Source organism: Aulostomus chinensis, chromosome 7, assembly GCF_037954235.1.
Source record: "Aulostomus chinensis isolate RoL2024-O1b breed Wild chromosome 7, RoL_Achi_v1.0, whole genome shotgun sequence".
Taxonomy (NCBI): Eukaryota; Metazoa; Chordata; class Actinopteri; order Syngnathiformes; family Aulostomidae; genus Aulostomus; species Aulostomus chinensis.
Window position 1 is genome coordinate 16,154,783 of NC_141326.1, and position 20,880 is coordinate 16,175,662.

Sequence of the window (20,880 nt, forward strand, 5' to 3'; positions counted from 1 at the left end):
CTGTTTACTGCTTCACATGCATGCCCTACCCGTATTTTAAGGGGAGAGAAATTAATTCGGGCATGATGTTCAGAATCTCTAGAAGATGGTGAATTTGATGTTTTAAAACTCCATTGTAAGTGTAACCTTATTTGTGTGGATGATTTCCAAGCTTGCAGCCAAATCTGAAGTTCATAGAATCGGAAAGAAATCAGGCTTTACTTTTGGTCGTCACCCTCAGGCCAAGCGCACTTGTCGTACTGTGAATCATGAAGTTGTTTGCATTGAGCATCGTATTTTCTCGGAGCTGCTAGCATGGCCTTTAGTTCCAGTTACCCACTTTAAAAGGCTTAATAAAAGGAGTTAAATGTCTTAATTTGTATTTAGGGCCAATATGTGTTTCAACCACCAACCTCCTGCTGCCTAAGCCACAAGGGGTCAGAGTTGAAGGGTGAAAGGTGACTATCAGAAGCCCCCCGCCCCCACCGTATCCCTGCCCCAAAACAGACAGGACAGAGTAGGAGAGACAGAGTGATGGATGGAGGGTTAACACTACCCTTTTGCCACACACACACACACACACACACACACACACACACACACACACACACACACACACACACACACAAACACAAACACGCACACGCATGCAGGCACACACACATTCACACACACGCATGCAGGCACACACACATTCACACACACGTACACACAGTTCAAACCACACACCCACCCTCTCTGTCATCAGCCCCCTCTCCCTCCCCCTTCAACACCACTAGTGCCAGCCTCTGAGGAGTGTGAGCCAAAAGGAGGAAGGATGAAGAATGAAGAGAGAAAAGAAGACGACAGAGAGCACAGTTTGAGATGGAGAGAAGGGACAGCTCAGGAGAGAAAACGGAAAGATATAACGAGTGACAGAGAGGAGAGGAGGAGGAGGAGGCGGAGGTAGGATGGAGAGGGTGATAGAGAGGGAGGGGAATGAGGAGGAGGGGTTGGTGGATGGGGGAGTGTGGGGGGGGTGGATAGAAAAGAGGTCACGTGACCATATAGCAGCTGCAAGGCTGAGGGGGAGAGAGAGTCTCACAGAGGAGCAGAAAGACAACGAGCAGGAGGAAGAGTGAGGAAGAGAGAGCGGGAGGGTGAGTGTTTGCATGTTTGAATTATGTACACATGCATATGTTAGTGTGTGTGTGTGTGTGTGTGTGTGTGTGTGTGTGTGTGTGAATGACATGGATAAATATCAGAGGAATAGCCTGTAAGAAAAGATTGTGGAGAGAAGGAAGAAAGAAAACAAGAAGCAGAGAGGAGATTATGTGTGTTGGCTTTTGTTAAATAAGCTCCAGTATGCTGAGATAACTGAGAGGAGAGGGGAAGGAAGGAGTGAGTGAGAAGAGAGGAGCGAGGGAGGGGGGGAGAGAAAGAGTCGATAGAAACTGTCTTATCATCTCTCCCTTGACTGCTGGGCTCAGCAGAGACGGAGATACAGACACACACAGCGTCCTGTCAGGATCTGAGCTTTGACTCTCTTCATCTGCCTGATTGTCTGCTTTAATTTCATTTTTGATTTGCTTTGTTGGTGTAACTACAGTTGTACTGACAAAGAAATGCAGGAAACAGTGCTAACAGAAAGCAGAAATACTGATGTAAACTGAATGAATAAACGATTTTTTGCGTTGTATATGTGATTTGTTAAACTGCAGGGCGACAGCTTATTTGTTACTATAAGTCCTGCAGTGTTTCTGTCTGAGTCAAACAGGAAAGGAAGCTGTTAATCATGTTGCGGGGTCAAAATCCTGCTAGAGCTGTTTGTTTGCTCCATTTGTTCGTTTTTTTTTCTCTGATTTAAGTGTTAAGATTTGGTTGCCTCCTTTCAGGCTCTTCAGCATCTTCTGCGCGTGTGTGTTCATGTGTATTGGGCCAAGAGATTCATGACAGTTTTCCAACTCCTAAGATGTGACTCCCACTTTGCACTTGTTCAGATTCATTCGTGTTGTGAGCAAAGCAGCCAATAATGGTGTCCAATGTGCACGTATGAATGTTTCATGAATCGCTTTAGCTGTTTGTTTGTTCTTCCGGTTGGATTTATGTTTGTGCATGCATGCTTTTGATTGTACAGTGTGCGTGTGTGCGTGTGTGTGTGTGTGTGTGTGTGTGTGTGTGTGTGTGTGTGTGTGTGTTGTGTTGTGTTGATGGTAATGAGGTCATTGCTGTTGCAGGCGGGGGGGGGGGGGGGGTGATGGTGGTGGTGGTGGTGGCTGGCTAATTCCAGCTGTAATTAACATTAGTGGGTCAGTAATGAGGTAAAGGGGAGGACAAAGGTTACCCCAGCCATGTTTGCTTCAAGTGTGCCCACTATTGTAGAGATTCCAAAATCACTTGAATTGTCTCGACACAGAAGAAAAGACATTAAAATGTACACAGTTGTGTTGAGACAAGAGACATACATGCAACACATCTTTTGTTCCGAGTTGAGAAAATTCAAAGGGAAATGAAGGTTTTCAGGCCAACTGTGGCATCTTTTCCTGTATTTAATTACAGCCCTGTAGCGTCTGCTTGATGGGAGCAGTTCATATTCATATTGAGAATTAGAGACATGGGAGGGGTCAGCGATAATTTCCTTGTCTGTTTTATAGTCTGCTCGAATAGCAGTTGAAAGCATCCTTCCCCTCCAGCCCTTTTATTGCTCTACAGTACCAGGGCGTTCATTTTTGATTTTCACGGCCCAATATTACCAATCTAACATACTCTCCTCTCTCTGTATGGCAGTGTAACATCATGACTCTCTGCAACACAAACCCCGAGTCTCTGCAAACAGTTGACCAGACAGACCACAGACAGTTTTTAACCTCTTAACTAAAGCCAGAAATGTCTGTGTTTACGTCCTCAAGTCCCTCAATCGCGGCGACATCAGAAGACTTGACTATAAAAGTTCTTGTACATTTACTTCTATACGATGTAAACAGAACCGATGTGTTATTTTGTGATAACTGCAAGGACACCTAAACAATACTTGCATGTAGACTCTCCTGAGGTCTTAAGACGTCTTGGCTGGCTCCCTTGAGGAAATGGACTTGTGTGCACTCATGTGTGTGATTTGCTATTAGGGTCACAGCTCTATTTGACACAGCTCTACTAGCTCCACTCTGTCTCTAGTGAAGCTGACCCACGCATGCACACACACTATGAAGTCACACACACACGCATTAAGTAGTTCAGTTCATTCAAGATAAGAAATGACATGTTTGCAAACTGGATTGTCCTTATTGTCTCTCCTCCTCAGGTATGAACCATGAGTCCAACAAAACGCCATCATTAGGAATGATTTCCACGGCAACGCGCACTACGGCTACTGTCAGTCCCCTCAGCCCACTAACCAATGGGAACGCAGTTGCCCAATCTACAAACTCCGGATTTGCTGCTGCCTTGCGTAAACTGGCCAAACAGGCAGAGGATCCCAGAGGTGAGCGGCGTCCAAGAAGCCTCCTTCAAAATCCTCTCTGGAGAGCAAACGTAGACCTGAACACACAGCACGCAAACATCTGATACTTTTAGTTGCACAACTGCTGTCAAGTTTCATACAGGAACGTTTATTTTCTTCTGGACAGTTTCTCTTCATAACTTGAACAAAGACAGCGCTCAGAGAACAACTAGGAGAAAAATACTGCTCATACTGCTGTATCCTGCAATCACAGTCAACAGTCCTCAGGATTCAGGCACCACGTACTTGCTAGATATGCTAATACTTAGCTTTCCACCAAAAGTATTTAAAATCTGTCATTTGGTTTTTCCAGAGATCCTGCTGACAAACACGCACCGTTGATTGCACCACCAACAGTCAAAACACAATTTTTTTTCCGGCTACGTTTTATAAGGAACAAATTCTTCACAGCATGTTTGCTCGAATGGAAGGAAGGGACGAGCTGTTTTCTCCTGTTTTTGTTAAGCTAAGCCAACTGTCCCCCGGCTCCAGTTTCATATTTACATTGCAGATATGAGAGCAATATCTGGAATTTCAAAGTCAATCATTCGCCCCAAAATGTCAACAATCCATTTCAACTCTGGACTGTGTATTGCAATGCAGCGCAGCTAACAGTGTCATGTAGATCGTCTTTCAAACCAAGGTTGTGCTTCGTGGATGAAAATATTTTTCTTCCTACTAGCTTTTAGGTTTTGTGTGCATTTGTGTGTGTGTGTGTGTGTGTGTGTGTGTGTGTGTGTGTGTGTGTGTGCGCGTGTGTGTGTGCGCGCAAAAGAAGGTGTTGGATAAGAGCCGACCTATTGTGACCTCTCCCTCTCTGTCTCTTCCTTCATCCGTTTCCATTCATCTCCTAATAATGAGAATCTAATTACAGCCAATTATTACAAGCTCTCTCTCCCTGTCTCCCCCCTCTCCCTCTCCCTCTCCCTCTCTCACTCTCTCTCCCTGTCACTCTTTCTCTACCTCAGGCTCCACAACAATACACTTCCCACCTTTCCGATGTCTCATTATTTTCTTCCGTTTTACCCTATCTAAGTGTGTGTGTGTTCGTGTACTGATTAGTGAGTGTTACATTAATAGAGTAACGGTAGCGTGGATGTAACAGACAGCTACACATTCTCTTCATCCCATTTAACACATCTGCTATCACACGCCAGCCCCTTTTTGACACCTGCTTTTATTACATCCTCCTTGTTCGCTCTCTATCTTTGTTCTTTATTTATAATTATTATTAGTATTATGTCTCGAGGGAGGGTTGATTGTTGGATCCTGAAATCGTTTTAATCGGATCATCCGTTTGATAGCTTCAGGTTGTCATCATCATCTTCTCTCTCAACCCCGACTCAGGTGCTGCTCTCAGTGGTGAGTCGTCCCCAGTCTCTTCTCCGGCCACCAGCCACAGCTCACCTGTCACCACCCCTAAGAGGAGTTCATTAGGGCCCCTCCTGGCCCAGTCCAGGGGCCACGCCATCCCCAGCACCCCTCCAGTTGTCACCATTGCGCCCACTAAGACCAGCAACGGCCTGTGGAGGACGGACGGACGACAGGTAAGACATATATCTCTCGTACTTTCTCTCCCCTTCCCCCTCCGTGGTCTGTCTCTTCCTTACTCCTTTATCTGTCCTGCGGCTGCTCCCTCCATTACAGAAATTGTCTCTGTGCTTGTCAGCATCAAACTGTCAAAACCAGCCATCCCTCTATTCTTCCGTGTCCCTGGCTCCTTTTTCTATCTTGTCTCGTTCTTTCATTTTCATCCTTTCACCCTCCTGCCTCAAATCCAGGTTCCTCTGGCTAATCAGTCCGTGTCATTTTCAGCAACACATGAGGGTTTTGTAAAGAAACCGTAGCGTCTGTAGAGACCGGCACCTATTGTGCTCAGCTTCCTGCGGTGTGTACTGTATGTGTAAGCCTATGTGTATGTGTGTGTATGTGTGTGTGTGTGTGTGTGTGTGTGTGTGTGTGTGTGTGTGTGTGTGTGTGTGTGTGTGTGTGTGTGTTTGACCCTTCACCACAGAGGGCTCTGAAGAGGGACTTGTGTGCGTCTGTGGATGTGTTTGCTCGTGGTTGTGTGAGTGAATTTAAACTGGGGTGAGGAACCCGGCCCCTTACACAATGCAGGGGTTAGCCCCTGCACTAGCCACTTCCCCCCTGGATCAGAGCTGCCTTTCTCCCCCATCACAAAGACCACTCTGTAGCTCAGCCTGCCTGGGGCTCCCATTCAGACATTCAGAGGAAAAAGCGGAGGGAGGCAGGAAAAAAAAGAGAGAATAGGATGTTAAGGAGTAAGAAAGAGCAGGAGAGCAACAGAGAGGAGGAGGAGGGGGGTGTAAAGGTCTCATTGATTCAGTATTTGTCCTCACGCTACACAGTTTGTCCTGGAACAGACGGAAGCGCAGGAGGATTCAAGAGGAAGACTGTTTTTGGGTGTGTTGCTGCATTTGTGGGGGTCAAAGGTCAATGAACCCGATGGCTTCCCTCCAGACTTTTCCTGTATTGTCTCTGCCCCTTCTCTTTCGGGAGCATTGGAGATCGCTGGATGATAAAGAGCAAGTGGGTTCATCAAGGTTTGAATCTGCTTTCCATGAACGACACATTCAAAACTATTCAAACGAAGTGCAGATGTTGGCTGCACGTCTGGGATGAGCAGGTAGAGTTGCTGGGAGAGCTCGTTTGTTTGTGGTTCCTAGTAGTTAGTGTGACCTGTATAGGTGTGTGTGTGTGTGTGTGTGTGTGTGTGTGTGTTACTGTAGCAACAACATTTGACATATTAGTGGAAATGTATGATTTCGGGTCATGTGGTCACAGCGAGTGTGTCTGTTTTTTGTTAGCAGGAAATCTCAAATAATAACTGACAGATTTTGATTAAATTTGGTCCAAAGATGATTGATATTACAAAGAACAAGTGTTCAACTTTTGGAGGTCTGGATTGTAGTTGAAGTGATCCTGCTTCCCGAAGACTGTTCTAATGGTGCCATTTTCCAGAAATCATTTTGTTCTTTCATCAAGAAAACTTTTTTGGGTTAAATGATGACTGATATTTTGTTGAAATTCATTGAGCTGAGGAGTTTTTGTTTTTAATCAGAGGGATAAGGATTAAACTCCAGGTGATAGTACGGATCATGTTGTGGATCAGTGCTCGGGCAGACCTGTTTGGGATGATACTTAATTACAGATTTTTAGGAAACTTGGTTCATATACTGTTCTTTCTTATGTTAAGAGTGGAAAATCAGTGTCCAATAATAATTTCTCCTGTGCGGTTTCATGCTAGCCTCGAGACCATCATTTAGAGGGAATATCGAAATGTTCAGGTTATATTTTTGTCAATTTTATTTAAATGAATCTATAATGACAGAATAAGCCAACTGAATCAAATTCAAACTCAGCACACATGCCATTTCAGTTTTGAAACCATGTTTTGGGGGATTTGACAGTTGAAATGTAATCAAACGCAAGTGTGTGAGGACCACATCCCGTGAGGGGAGGAGCACTTCGAGAGATGTGAGTATGGGTGATGTAGGAGAGAGCAGTTGGCCAGATATTAGGATCATCGCTCAGCTTTGATCTTGACCTGTTGTGACATATCAGACCTACTTTTCCACTCCGCTGAGCCTCTGGGTTTTACCCAGTTGCTCCTTCTGACTTCCTACTCCTCTTTTCCTGAGCTCAGTTTCAATCTAGCACACCTTCAAACCTGGTGGTTTCACTGACATCTCCTCTCTCTGTTGCTCAGGCCGAGCCGACTGTTCAGGGGCTCAGCCTGGAACGGGTGGCTGCTGAGAACACCCAACCACAACAGGAGAAGAGGACTCCCCCCATCCCCTCACCTCACCCCCTGGCTCACCCCTTTGGCCTCACACCGAGCTCGGTCATGCAAGACCCCCGAATACAAAGCCTGAGGTAACAATGTATGCTAATAGTAGGAGTGTTTGTTTTAGAAAAATAACTTCAGTATGTATGAGATGAGTCAGTGTGACAACAACTGTGTGTGTGTGTGTATGTGTGTGTGTGTGTGTGTGCAGTTTGCCTGGCCAGATGCACCACGTGGTTCCCTCAGGTGCAGTCCCAGAGGAGTACCTGAGAGCACTCAGGCCCTTCGCGACCTCAGATGACCTCAGACTGACCTCTGTACCCTTGAGTCTGGACCCTGCTGCTGCTGCTGCTGCTCATGCTGCTGCTGCTGCTGCTTACTATCACCCAGCCTACCTGCACCACCCTCTGTCCTTACCCAGGTACCAGCACCACCATCACCTCTTCAGGCTTATGGAGCCACACACACACACACACACACACACACACACACACACACACACACACACACACACACACACACACACACACACACACACACACAAACGGATGGACAGATAGGAGTAGTTTGTATATTTAACTGATATTTAACTGATTGATACTGAAGTACACAGTTTATTTACTGAAGTAAAAGTAGATAAAGATTGTGCCAATATAAATTAGTTCTCTTGTAACATGAAAAGTGGCCATTCAAATTTGTACTGAAGTAAAATTATCTGAAAAATATAATAAAGTATGTAAAGTATCTGGTATTGACTTTATCAAAAGTAAAAGTATTTATTCTATATGATCTATGTGTATTGCATATGATCTGTGGGTATTGCAGTACTTCATTGGAGGTTTTCTGCACAAAATATTTCCCGTCAAATTAATTAGTAACTGATGGGTTCAAAAAAATGTTGTAGAATAAATTCTACAATATTTACTTTGAAATCCAGTGGAGTAAAAGTACAAAATCCCCTAAAATAGAAGCACTCAAGTAAAGGGCCGATACCTCAACACTGCATGTTTAGATGTTTTTAAAGACAATTTGGCAGTACCAAGTGCTCATGATACTCTTCCACGCAGTAACCAAGGCGATACCAAGCTAAACACTTTCATGACAAAAATGCTGCCACCAACTCATCATCACACAGACAACTAGGACCATCCTGCTGTTTCACTTTTGAAGGACAACACAACACTTGTGGTTTTACTCTCCTGTGGGCTTTCATATCGCTGTATCCTTGTCTACAGTCAGGTCTCGTTAATTTTATGTATGTATGTAGCCCCATTACACAAATCAGTTTTACAGCATTAGGCTTCACACTGCTGAACAATGAGAAGTGAAAAGAAGATTAGACTATGGAAGAATAGGTAGATGAGATGCAATTGACCTCCAGTTCAATTATTTATCAATCTTGCCTTCACCTCCATGTGTACAATAGTTTATCTGCAAAATAGTGAGCAGATAAAGTCAGACTGTGTATCTTCTGTGCGTCTCAGGATGGAGGAATCTCTGTGTCTTTCTGCGCTGCGGTCGCAGTTTTACTCTGTGCCTGCAGGGGGAGCCTTCCCTCCTCTCCACCCCTCTGCCCTCCACTTGCACCTGCCTGGCACCCGCTACCCTGGAGAGCTGAACCACACAGCACTGGCTGAGAGGTAACATCCACAACCATGCTCTTGTTTTGCTTTCTTTCTTTCTTTCTTTCTTTCTTTCTTTCTTTCTTTCTTTCTTTCTTTCTTTCTTTCTTTCCATCTTTTGCTTTCATTCTCTCTCCCTCCGCCTCGCCTCTCCATCAGCCTGCAGGCCTGTGTAATCTCTCTCTGCAGGGTAGGCACAGGTTGCTGAGTTTGGGATATTTTTAGCACACACCCCACAGTGCTTCCTATACACTCATCACTCACACACTGCCCTTCACACACACACAGCACACCCATACCCATGCATATGCAAGCCGCTGCATACATAAGAAGCCACACATGGATATAAGTCTGACTTTGAGCTCTTTTCTCAGTTTCTAAACGCACATTGTGACATAATTCACATGGGAAATGTTTGTGTTTATTGTCTGGTTCTATAACGGCTCCTTCATATCTTTTAGGGGTTTCTTTGTGTGTGTGTGTGTGTGTGTGTGTGTGTGTGTGTGTGTGTGTGTGTGTGTGTGTGTGTGCACGCGCTGTTGATTGCTGGTGAATTAGTTTGGTTGTGTGTGTAAATGTGTGAGTGTGTGCCTTTTTCCTGTGGATATCTATTAAGTGTTCATCTGCTCCTGCTCAGTCATGCTGGGTATGGATTATTTCCCTCATGGTAAGTGGAGTACGTGTGTGCATATTTATGTGTGCTTCTACTAGTGTGTGAATGTTTGTGTGAGGTTCACCAGTGTGTGGTTAATATCTACCTCATGTTGGGTGTTGCATCTCTCACCTTCTCCCCTTGTGTGCATGTGTGTGTGTTTGTGTGTGCGTGCATGTGCGTGTGTTCATACTTGTCAACCTCCCCCACAGGCTACAGATGGAGAATGAGCTCCGCCAGCGAGAGAGAGAGCAAGAGCGTGAACGAGAGAAAGAAAGGGAGCGTGAGGCCGGCCTGGAACGAGAGCGGGAGAGAGAGAGGGAGGAGGAACGTGAGAGAGAGCTGGACAGACAGAAGGAGAGACAGAGGGAGAGACAGCAGCAGATGGTTCGAGCAGCAGAGAGCCACTACCTGGCTGAACTGCAGGCTCGGAGGGCACCGCTCGAGGACAGGACCAGACCAGGGGAGAGGCTGACCCCAAACAGACTGGGTACCTACACCTGAACACATGCACTTGTTCCTGTGTACACAGTCACAGCTGTGAATTACTATGTCCTGAGCCAAAAGCTTCCAGCGGCAGATTTTATTCTAGTGTGCTCACACTCCTGGTGGTTGCCTTGTACCATGCTGAAGCATGATTGACCCCCCCCACCCCCGCTGGGTGGGCTCACACTGCTCCAGCTCTCACCTGGTCCAAGCACGTCATTAGTGTGAAAATCCATCCCCCTGTCAGGCTTTACTTTACACACTGTAACACTCACTGTACTGAAAGGTGACTAGTTTGCACCCCAAGCTGTAGGTTCACAATTCGGTAAAGGATACAGCGACATGAGAGATACTTCAATAGGCCTTGTCCTACTACGTCATTGCTTGACGTGGATGATTTTTCACACTCCGTCCAAGTTTGCTTGCTCACCAGCTACAACGTCTTTAGTTCTGGCAGGGTGAGGAGCTCCTGGAGAGGTAGTTTTGTAGTTCTTGTAACACTTGACAACAAGCGCACCCCTCTGGAACCACCAAAGCTCTTTTGGGAGACAGTAACTCACTGTCAACTCTTGAGCAACAAACAAGATAAGATGAACCTGCACTTCCTTATCCAGGCTAAAATTATCCTCTTACAAAAAATGTCTCTCAATAAGGTGAATTTAAAAAAAAAACTATAATAAAGTATCAAAACTGTCAGAACTGTAAAGGGTTGACTAATATTTGCACAAATCGACATCACTCAAATGTGGCACTAATATCATCATCATCATCATCATCATCATCATCATCATCACTTATAAGACATTCACTGGCTAATTCATGGTTTTCAAATCACATTCTTTCTCCAGATAAACCCAAGGAGTCAGAGCACGCAGGTTTTTCAGCTCTTAAACCTCTGCCCTTGAACCCAGGCCTCCACTCCTCCAGGGGCTCTATCCCTCACTCCATGCCCAGCCTGGTGCCCTCTCACCTGGGGAAGCATCATGCTGTGGCTGGAGCTGGCATCCATGGTGCTCTGGCATCTGCCATGATGACTCAGAGAGCCAATGAGGAGGCATGGTTAACACGGCAGCGAAGCCAAGGACAGGAGAGGGAGGGACCAATGGAACTGTGTCTCAGGTCACCTGGGAAAGGGGTGGAGCCTAGGAGAGATAGTCACAGGTGAGGATGCTAAAGGAGATTAGCTTGAGGAGATTGTTGTGCTCCCTCTACAGTGTAACTCTATGAAAGCAGACATTGATAGGTCTTCCTTTCTTTGTTCCTAAACAGAGCCAATACAGTCCATCCAAACCCAGGCAGCAAAGACATACCCCCTTCCTTGGGTGCTCCACCTCCTCTTATCTCCCCAAAAGCTCCCCATCAACCTCCTGCTCCCCCTACTACACTATGGAACCCAGCTTCCCTTGTGGATTCCCCTGCAGATTCCAGACGAAAACATACCCTTCATACCCCACCTAGTCGACCTCCTCCAGGACTGACCAGGGTTGACAGGCCCCACCTGAACTGGGGGGAGAAGATGGAGGAGGGAGGCAGGAGGAGGGCAGAAGCTCCCCCAGAGAGGTACCCCTCAGTGAGAGGAGGTAGTTTACAGGAGACAAGCTCCTGGAACAAGGTTGAGCAGACCCAGAGCCTCCATCACCGCCATCACATTAACAACCTCCAGCAGAGATCGTGTGGACCTCCGTCTCTCTCTGGAAGCTGCACTGAGCTGACCGGGCGATGCCAAGCTGCCTCTCTATCTCCAGGGAGGGAGCGGACCAGTCAGGTTACCGACAGCATGCTGGTGTACGATGAAGTTCTGCAGCAGCACCGTCGACTGCTCAGCAAGCTGGACCTGGAGGAGAGGAGGAGGAGGGAGGCAAGGGAGGGAGGTGAGCAGGAGCCATGGAAAGATGAACATTGATACAGAATGAAAGATATTTTGTTATCATCATTTATTTCTCTGCTCTTGTCAGGTTACTACTACGACTTGAACGAGTCATATGACGAGAGTGACGAGGAGGAGGTGAAAGCCCATTTGAGGAGAGTGTCAGAGCAGCCACCGCTAAAACTGGATACATCCTCTGAGGTACGTCAACATATAAATTGATCAAACTTTACTTGTTGAACTTTTGTTAAGATTCAGTGATATTCAGCTGTCACGCTCTCTCTCTCTCTGCAAAGAAATTGGATTTCCTGCGTGTGTTTGACCTGGGCACGCGGGCCCATCGCGACAAACTGCTGGCAAGGAAGAGGAGGAAAAGGAGGAGGATGATGAGAGAGAGAAGTCCATCTCCGCTGGCCGCACAGGGAAAGAAAAAGGCAGTAACACCTACTGCTCCTTTAAGCACCCCGTACACTGCCGAGCAGATGGACAGCACCCACCAACTGCAGGAGAAAAAAGACTTCCTCCACATGTTCAAGCTCTCCCATGTCAGCCCACAGCAGAGGAGAGGTAACACATGCTACTCTGCTCTCTGCAGTACAACATTCTGCTTCTCGCCGTTTTGTGATTTAGGAGGAATCTGGAGAGCAGATGGGAAAAAGCTTCTCCGCTTTTTTTCAGCAAGAGTATATATAGTTTCATTCAGGTACATTTCAACTAAATAACTGCAATTCAGAACGCAAGTTATACCGGGGCACTTTTCATATACTGGAGATCAGAGCAAGACACTTCTTACGTACCTCTTATATGCACGTTTCGACAGTAGGGTGGGCTGATATATTAATTTTTATATTAATTATTGATAATACTGGGTGTTCTTGTGAGCCGAGTGTGGCTACTACCTCAGATCCAGGGTCTGCAGCTCTGCAGAAAGTCAATGTTCGTAACATGCATGAATAGTTGCTTTCAGATGGAGAGAGGGAGGAACCCAGTGAATCATGGGAGATTTTTTTTGCCATTCAGCCAGGCCTTTTGTGTGGCATGGGAATGAGTCCTGCAACTGAGAAATAAGTTGGTAATTTTGAACATCCAGGGTCCCTTGTGTCAAACTCAGTGGGGTTTTGCTTATCGACGTCAAAGGAAGTCAACTTGAACGTCTCGACAGAAAAACTGGACTCTCTGGAAATGTGCCACTCCCACATTGTTCACAACAGAAACATCTTTTCCTCAGTTAAATCCCAATATTATGCAGGTCTGATCAGTGCTGGTGATGGGAATTCCTGGGCTCTATTCTCAGTGTTGAACAATACTCTATGCCCCCCGGACTCTTGTCCTCCTCATTTCTACTCCACAGAACACTGTAACTCCCTAATGCCATGTTTTAATGCTAAAATAAGTAATATCCACCAGCAACTGACCCCTCATTCATTCTGTAATCCGTCTCCTCTGGCTTCTCATGACCCCCTCTTTCAACTGTTCCCAAGCTTCCAACTCCCCTCTCCTATTGTAATTTCCGACCTCATTCTGAAATCAAAAACGTCCACCTGTTAGCTCGACCCACTGCCGACCTCTTTGGTCACCGCACACCTTCCCTCTCTGCTGCCCCTGATAACTGCCATCATTCACTCCTCCCTAACCTCTGGCTCTGTTCCATCATCTCTCCAATACTTGGCTGTAACACCCATTCGCAAGAAACCTGGTTCTGATCCCAACAACTTCAAGAACCTTCGTCTGATTTCTAACCTACCATTTCTCTCAAAAATCCTGGAAAAAGTAGTAGCATCTCAAGTTTCATTCTCATCTCCATAGCAATAACTTATATGAAAAGTTCCAATCTGGTTTCCATCCACGTCACAGTACAGAGACCGCTGTCCTAAAGATCACCGACGACCTCCTGATGGCTGCTGGCTCTGGACTTTGATCCATTCTCATCCTCCTTCATCTGGCCTTAGACACCATCTTAAAATCTTAGCCTCTGTGTTTGTCTGGAGAGCTTCAGAGTTAGCAAGTTAGCCTGACCCTCAGTCCCACTGGTCAAACACGTCTGACTGGGTTCACGCCACAACACAACATACAACGCCATCCTCCTCGACAAGCTAGCATCTCTTGGAATATCTGGCACACCCCTGGACTGGTTCATTTCCTACCTCTCTGGCCGCACTCAGTTTATCCAGCTAAAGACATTTACTTCCCAATCTTCTCCCCTCTCCTCTGGTGTTCCTCAAGGTTCTGTCATCTGTCCCATCCTATTTATCATCTATTTCCTTCTCCTTGCTCATATCTTCCGAAAACACAACATCTATTTCCATTGTTACGGGGACGACACTCTGCTCTACCTTTCCTCAAGACCCACCTCCACATTCCCAGACCCACATTAATAATGTCACCTGGTCGGCCTGTTTCCTTCTTCGCAATATTAACTGCCTCCGTCTGTCCCTCACTTCCAACAGTGCTGCTATCCTGGTCTACACTCTCATTACATCCTGTCTAGACTACCATAACCCACTCCTCTTCGGTCTCCCCTTTCCATCCATTCATAAACTGCAACTGGTCCAGGACTCAGTCGCTCGTATTTTCTCCAGAACTCCATCCATCAATCACATCACTCCTGTTCTCCAACAACTCCACTGGCTTCTTGTCAAAATTCGTATAGACTTTAAAATCCTGCTCCACACTTTCATACCTTACCATACCTCTCTGACCTCCTCCACATCAACTCTCCCTCCTGGACACTCAGGTCAGCTTCCTCCATCAGCCTCACTGTGCGCTCTGCCCGTCTGTCCACCATGGGATCCAGAGCCTTCAGCAGCCGCACTGCCCCCCCCGCCGCTGGAACTCCCGTCCCCCGACATCAGGAACATGAACTCATTACCCATCTTCAAATCCTGTCTAAAAATACACCTTTTCAAAGTTGCCTACTCACTGTAATTTGTCATCTACCACTTCTGATTTCTGATTTTATATCTGATTTTATTGCATTTATATTGTTGGGTCCTTTTAACCATTGTTAATGTGTATTGTGAGGTGACCTTGAGTGCCCTGAAAGGTGCCTTAAATAAAATATATTATTATCATTATTGTTATTAGGTATGACTGTGAGTGTGAATAGTTGTCTGTCTCTATGTTGGTCCTGTGATGGACTGTGACCTGTCCAGGGTGAACCCTGCCTCTCGCCCAAAGGCAGCTAGGATAGGCTCCAGCCCCCCCCCCCCCCCCCATGACCCTTAACAGGATAAGCGGTAGAAAATGGATGGATGGATGGAAGGCTGGATTATTATTGTTATTATGAACAGCTAAATGTCAGAAAAAGGTCAGTCTTGCTAACAAGCAGCTAACAAGCGGCTAAATGAAACTCCTAACATTATCACACTAAGAGTTGAAGAAATGAAAACTGGTGTAGTGTGCATTGAATAACTTTAGCTTTGTATTTCTAACCAATGAATTTATGCTTTCAAAAATAATACCAGTGTATTAATTAATGATGATTATTTTGCTCGTAGTCTGTATAAAACTCAAGTTTTCCACAGAGCCTATTTTAAGCAATGATCTACAATCCATTTGAAAAATCCTATTGGCTTTTGTTCAAGGTAAACCTTGATGAGGATTACTTCCTGGTTTTCCTACAAAAATATGTCATCCCATAAAAATTGGGAAAAAAATCCGTACAATTTAATCTGCTTCTTGCTTCTTGAGGACCACTGATGGTAACGCTGACATATTGTGCTTCTCTACAGATAAGGAGAGGACAGAGGAGCTGCTGAAGGCCATCCAGAGGAAGGCCGTGACGCTGGACACGCTCAGATATAATTCTTTACCTCCATGTAGCAGCCCTCCTGCTGTTACCTCCTCAACTGGTGAGGCAGATACATTCAGGCATGTGCACACATTCATGAGGATGAAGTAGTTTTGTAAGGAACGGTGCAATTGTCTTTGCAGGCGACTCCTCATTGGCACCTTTGCCCAGTCAGTCAAATGGACATCATTTCCCAGACTCACCCAGTCCTTCTCCTCCATATCTACACAAACCAAAACATGTCATCCATAATGACACCCTCAAGTCAACAATGAACTCTCAGGTGAGCCGTGCTCCTCCACCCCTGGCCTCCCACCACCATAAGACTGAAGAATCGGAGTCTCAGCAGAGTAGGAAGCTCCCGCTCCTCCAGAATGGTGTCGTAGCTTCTCCTCAGAAGAAGGAACCCGGTCCGCAGCAGAATGGACGGAGTCGGCCCTGGGAGAGGTTCACACCCGAGGCCTTCGCTCAGCACTTCCACCAGGCAGTGCTGCAGTCCACTCACAGTACACTGCAGAACAAAGGTTAGATACACACTCCACAGCCCAGGGCTGAAATTGAAATGGACATTGTGCCTCCTAGTGGTGTGAATATGCAACAACCCTGCATTTACCGCTTGTAACAATATTGACTCCTTATGAGAAGGTAGTTGTCATTACTGTCGTAATAAGGATCATGATATTAGCTTTAAATTAATATGTAAAAATACAGGGATTAGACTTAAAATTGGTGTTGCTGAAACAGGGAGGGATGAGGAAGGAAAGAAGAAGTAACATTTAAAAAAACAAAACATTTAACCTCTCTTCAATGAGCTTGTGTGTATTTGTGTGTGCGCAAGTTCAAAGACTGACATCGCCTTCCTGTCTCGCTGTTTGCTTGCTAGGCGTCCCAGAGGCTGGCGCGAAGGCCGACGGCGCTTTGGTTCGCAACGTCTCTCCACTAAAAACCAACCATGCCTCTCAGCAAATCAACGGCCATCACTTTCATTTCCCTCGTGCCAGACGAGACACTCCGGCTCCACGGGAGAACCTGTCTGATGACGAGGATGAAGACGAGTCTGGACAGGAGGAGGAAGATGAGGAGGAGGAGGAGGAGGAGGAGGCGGAGGAAGCGCCGAGGAAGTGGCAGGGTATTGAAGCTATTTTCGATGCCTATCAGGAATATGTGGACGGTGAGTCAATGTTCAAATTCACTTGATTTTTTGCGGTGGGCTTAAGGCTCCACACGAAGACCGCTGAGGGGTTAAAGGAAGTTTTCTTGTTTTCACCCTTGTGAAGGCTCCTCAGTCTGTCAGCTAAACGTGCTTGTTCATGCAACTGACAACATCAAAGGAAGAATCAGAGATTTTGGTACTTTTGGTGCAGGACCTCAAAATGCTGGAATTTGCAGAAGAGAATTTGCATGAAGAATTTAAGGCCCAGTGAAAATGTTGTTTCATGCTTTTGTTTCCTCCCATCAGTTTTCTGTTGATTCTTTGCTATAATTTGAATGAAGACTTAAATAGTACCCAAAAATGTGTATTAAAAAAACCCGAACTGCAAATACACTGATACTTGCACAGCATGATGAAAGTGACAGAAACGAATAGTTCAACTAACAGGTGATTAAGACAGGAAGCAAGGAGGAACAATGGCATTTTTGTTCTGTGCGTTCTACCCTTGGAGGAACTGATGCATGTTGTGAGCTCTCTCTCTCTCTCTCTCTCTCTCAGAGTGGAGTATAGAGAGGCAGGTCCTTCACAGTCAGTGTAAAAGACTTGAGGCCCAAAACTACAATCTAACCAGAACCGCAGAGCAGCTGTCTCTCACTATGGGGGTAAGTGACTGAGATGTTTCTGCCTTTTTGTTTCTTTCTCCGTTTCCCAGTTCTCCAAAAATGTAACACTCTGTTAAACTGTTTGTGTCGTTCTTTTGTCAGGAGCTGGTGAGTCAGAGGCAGAAAGTGAGAGAGGAGAGAGAGAAACTACAAGCCCAGCTTGAGCACTTCAGGTGGTGTCTGACGCTGCCTAACATCCAGTGGGGGAGGGGTCCAGTCAACTGGCACATGCCAAGGTGACCCCTGACCCGACTCCCTGATGGACACAACTCTGACAGCAAAGGAGCAGTAAGAAGACGGACTGCACCCAGACCGCTCTGCACTTAGACAAGTTGAAGAAGAGAATCTTTGTACCTTGCTGGCCATTCGGTTATGTTTCAAATCCAGTTAATTATCCATACCTCCCCCCCCCCCCCCCGGTCTCTTTCAGTCTGCCGAAGGATTGTAACACTGTGTAGGGGAAACAACATCTTCATCAGAGTAACTTAAACCACTCCTACACATCTCTGAGTCGGCTTTGAGGACTTTTTCAACCATTCAGCTCAAATCATACCAGTTTTTGCACAAACTCTTACGGCTCCACTATGTTAAATATCTCTCAGCACAACTCTGCAGCCTGGCGGACAGACGCACGCGTTTAATACTCAGAGAAGGAACATTGAGTCAAGGAATCAAAGCACACCTCAGGCCTTAAACATGATAGGATGCACTTGAAATGGAAATGTGAGGAAATACTTGACCGTCCTCTGTGTGGTACTGTAATAATGTCGTAGTGTCTACTGAGTACTATTACCTGACAAATGAAGCCGTTCTAGGAAACATCTAAAAGAGATTATCTATACGATGGGTTTTTGAGGTTCGATAAATTTTCCACTTGTAATGTCAGTAGTGATAGATGAAGAGTTTTGTATGTTTTCTCGTTTTAGCCGCTTATTTTGGGAAGCCATATGCTTTGTCTGAATTGCTGCTGGTCAGAATCAAATCATTCAGAAAATGAAGGATGTTAGGACAATTGTTATGTGATGTCAAAACGTTTGGGAGTGGACGGAGGTTAACCGAGGACAGTCGCCTCTCACGCTGTCGTCACCATTGTGTAACGGTTTAATTACCAACTCGAAGCCGTCCACGTGCCCATAACTGTCGGTAAAACTTGAAGAAAATAAACATTCTGCGTTCGAACATGTTGGCATCCCTTGACTGAGACTACAATACATTTATTGTCCAGTTGCTTTCACCCTGTTGATAAGGTTTAGTTAAATGTTACACGAGTGTAACCTCTAGTGAACAACCTCATGAGCTAATACTCGAAGTAGATTTCATAGATTAAATATGAGAAGGAAACGATCGAGCCATTCTCTGGTCTTATTCTTGGGATGCGTACTTCTGCCTCTTTTCTTCTCACTATTAAAAATTCCAGCAGCTCCATCATACAAGCACAAGCTACGTCAGCGTCTTACCCAAATCACCTCGTGTCTCTCAGTCCACCTCCACCAAACATCGCTGTGAAACCTGCGTATTTGTCTCCAACAGTTGTTATGTAATGTTTCATTTGGGCTGTATAATTGTGATGAATTATTTATTGATAATGCTGTATATTCCGATGGAAATTTACATTAAAATATTTGTAAAATGTCTAATTAGTTCTTGTCAGGAAAGAGAGCGAGTCCTCTCCAGTGGTATATAAGTGATTTGCGTCTGTCACGGGAGAGAAACAGCAGCGGGAATCATGAATGTTTACAACTGATGATTTCAATTATCTGTTAATTGTTCTCTGTTTGGACTCAATAAGGTTGCTTTGAGTTTTTGAAGAACAAAAGAATGAAAGTTTGTTTTTGTTTTTTTTTAAAAAAAAAAGCTTGATAGATTGTAATGGAACATTTGTGTAATCAGTTTGCATACAGATCATGACATCATAATCAGAGGAGTTAGATGTAATTAATATTTTGCTGGTTTTTACTTTCTATATTTAAGCAGAAACATATTCTGAGTACAGATAGAGTATACGCTGATGCAGTTTTTATAGTGTCATTTAACGCAGGGGTGGCTGAAAGATGATTTCCTAAAACATAATAAAATGTAACAATGATAAAACAAAAGATAAAAAATATTTTAATATATTTCCATTTGTTTGAAAAGGTCTATCAGCGCATGTTCGTGCAGTGTTTGCACGCTTCAACCACCATAAAGGAGAGCAGGGGCCACAAGTCTCTGGGCCCTTTATTTTGCAGGTCGAAGCTTGAAGAGTTTGGGACCCTCAGGTGTAAAGTGCTGCCTCTTATCCTTCCCAAAGCCCTGTGACTAACAACATAACATCAAGTTAATAATATGATGCTGTTGTGAATAATGCGGTGGCAGTAACAATATGGCTCACATCAACGGAGGAGGGCGATTGTTTATTTTGTAAGCTTTTGTAAAGATGAAATCCCTCTACACCTCACTACACTTGAATTTAGGGTACAACGCCAGCACCTTCCATCCGTCCATCCATCCATTTTCTACTGCTTATCCTGTTGGGGGTTACAGGGGCTGGAGCCTATCCCAGCAGCCTTCAGGTGAGAGGCGGGGTTCACCCTGGACACCAGTCCATCACAGGACCAACACATAGAGACAGACAACCATTCACACTCACAGTCACACCTACAGTCAATTTAGAGTATCAATCAGCCTCGTCCCCTCTTGATGTCTTTGGACTGTGGGAGGAAGCTGGAGTACCAGAGAGAACCCACACAGGAACAGGGAGAACATGCAGACTCACACAGAAAGATCCTGTGATGGAGCCGGGACACACAAACCCGGAAACCTTCTTGCTGTGAGGCAACAGTGCTCACCACTGCACCACCGTGCCGCCTTAGAACTCCACCATTGTGGGATTTTTGAACCAGTTACTGATTTCGAAAGAGGGAAAAATGTCCCAGATTACTGATGTAACCAACCAATACAGTGAATTTTTCTGCTAGACTGAAAATAGACCTGTTCTATGTTTGTTGTGCACCAATTTTGTACCAGTACGTTCATGTGGAGGTAGAAGACTGATTTCTTGAGCAGATAATTTACTTAATTAAAAAATGTATTCAAAATTGTCATACAGTACACAATCATTGCGACCTCTCCAACGTTTCCTCAGAGCAGAGGCACTCGAGTGCTCTCTGCTGGACACCCTAAGTTACAGCATCTTTTACAAAATGCCTTTGGTGACGGCGCCATCACAGGTGTTGTTTTCTGCATTTAATGTGCTGTAAACAACAAGTTTTTTTGTTAAATTGTATGATGTATTGGACAACATACACGCCGATAGGACATCACTCTGATAAAGCTTCGATAGGCTTAAGAAGTGGCCAGGTCCGAATTTAGAGTGGAATTTAACAGCAAAAAGAGACAAAACA

At 45.3% G+C, this 20,880-nt stretch overlaps 1 protein-coding gene across 5 annotated transcripts in view; it reads left to right on the forward strand.

Annotated features, from left to right (window-relative positions):
• The window catches only part of LOC147258760 (genetic suppressor element 1-like), a 43,194-nt gene extending 23,502 nt beyond the window's left edge, over positions 1-19,692 (forward strand). For 4 of the 5 annotated variants that reach the window (XM_086208772.1, XM_086208775.1, XM_086208771.1 and 1 more), the window contains exons 2-16: positions 3,260-3,439; positions 4,805-5,004; positions 7,188-7,354; positions 7,477-7,686; positions 8,750-8,905; positions 9,752-10,029; positions 10,874-11,186; positions 11,295-11,896; positions 11,981-12,093; positions 12,189-12,459; positions 15,624-15,743; positions 15,826-16,206; positions 16,566-16,853; positions 17,394-17,497; positions 17,600-19,692. In XM_086208772.1, coding sequence (XP_086064898.1) covers positions 3,260-3,439; positions 4,805-5,004; positions 7,188-7,354; positions 7,477-7,686; positions 8,750-8,905; positions 9,752-10,029; positions 10,874-11,186; positions 11,295-11,896; positions 11,981-12,093; positions 12,189-12,459; positions 15,624-15,743; positions 15,826-16,206; positions 16,566-16,853; positions 17,394-17,497; positions 17,600-17,737 — 3,521 coding nt within the window. In that variant the 3' untranslated portion in view covers positions 17,738-19,692. Of the gene's footprint in view, positions 1-1,023; positions 1,119-3,259; positions 3,440-4,804; positions 5,005-7,187; positions 7,355-7,476; positions 7,687-8,749; positions 8,906-9,751; positions 10,030-10,873; positions 11,187-11,294; positions 11,897-11,980; positions 12,094-12,188; positions 12,460-15,623; positions 15,744-15,825; positions 16,207-16,565; positions 16,854-17,393; positions 17,498-17,599 lie in introns of those variants that run through there. The other variant, XM_086208773.1, reaches the window with a different exon arrangement.
• The last annotated feature ends 1,188 nt before the right edge of the window (positions 19,693-20,880 follow it).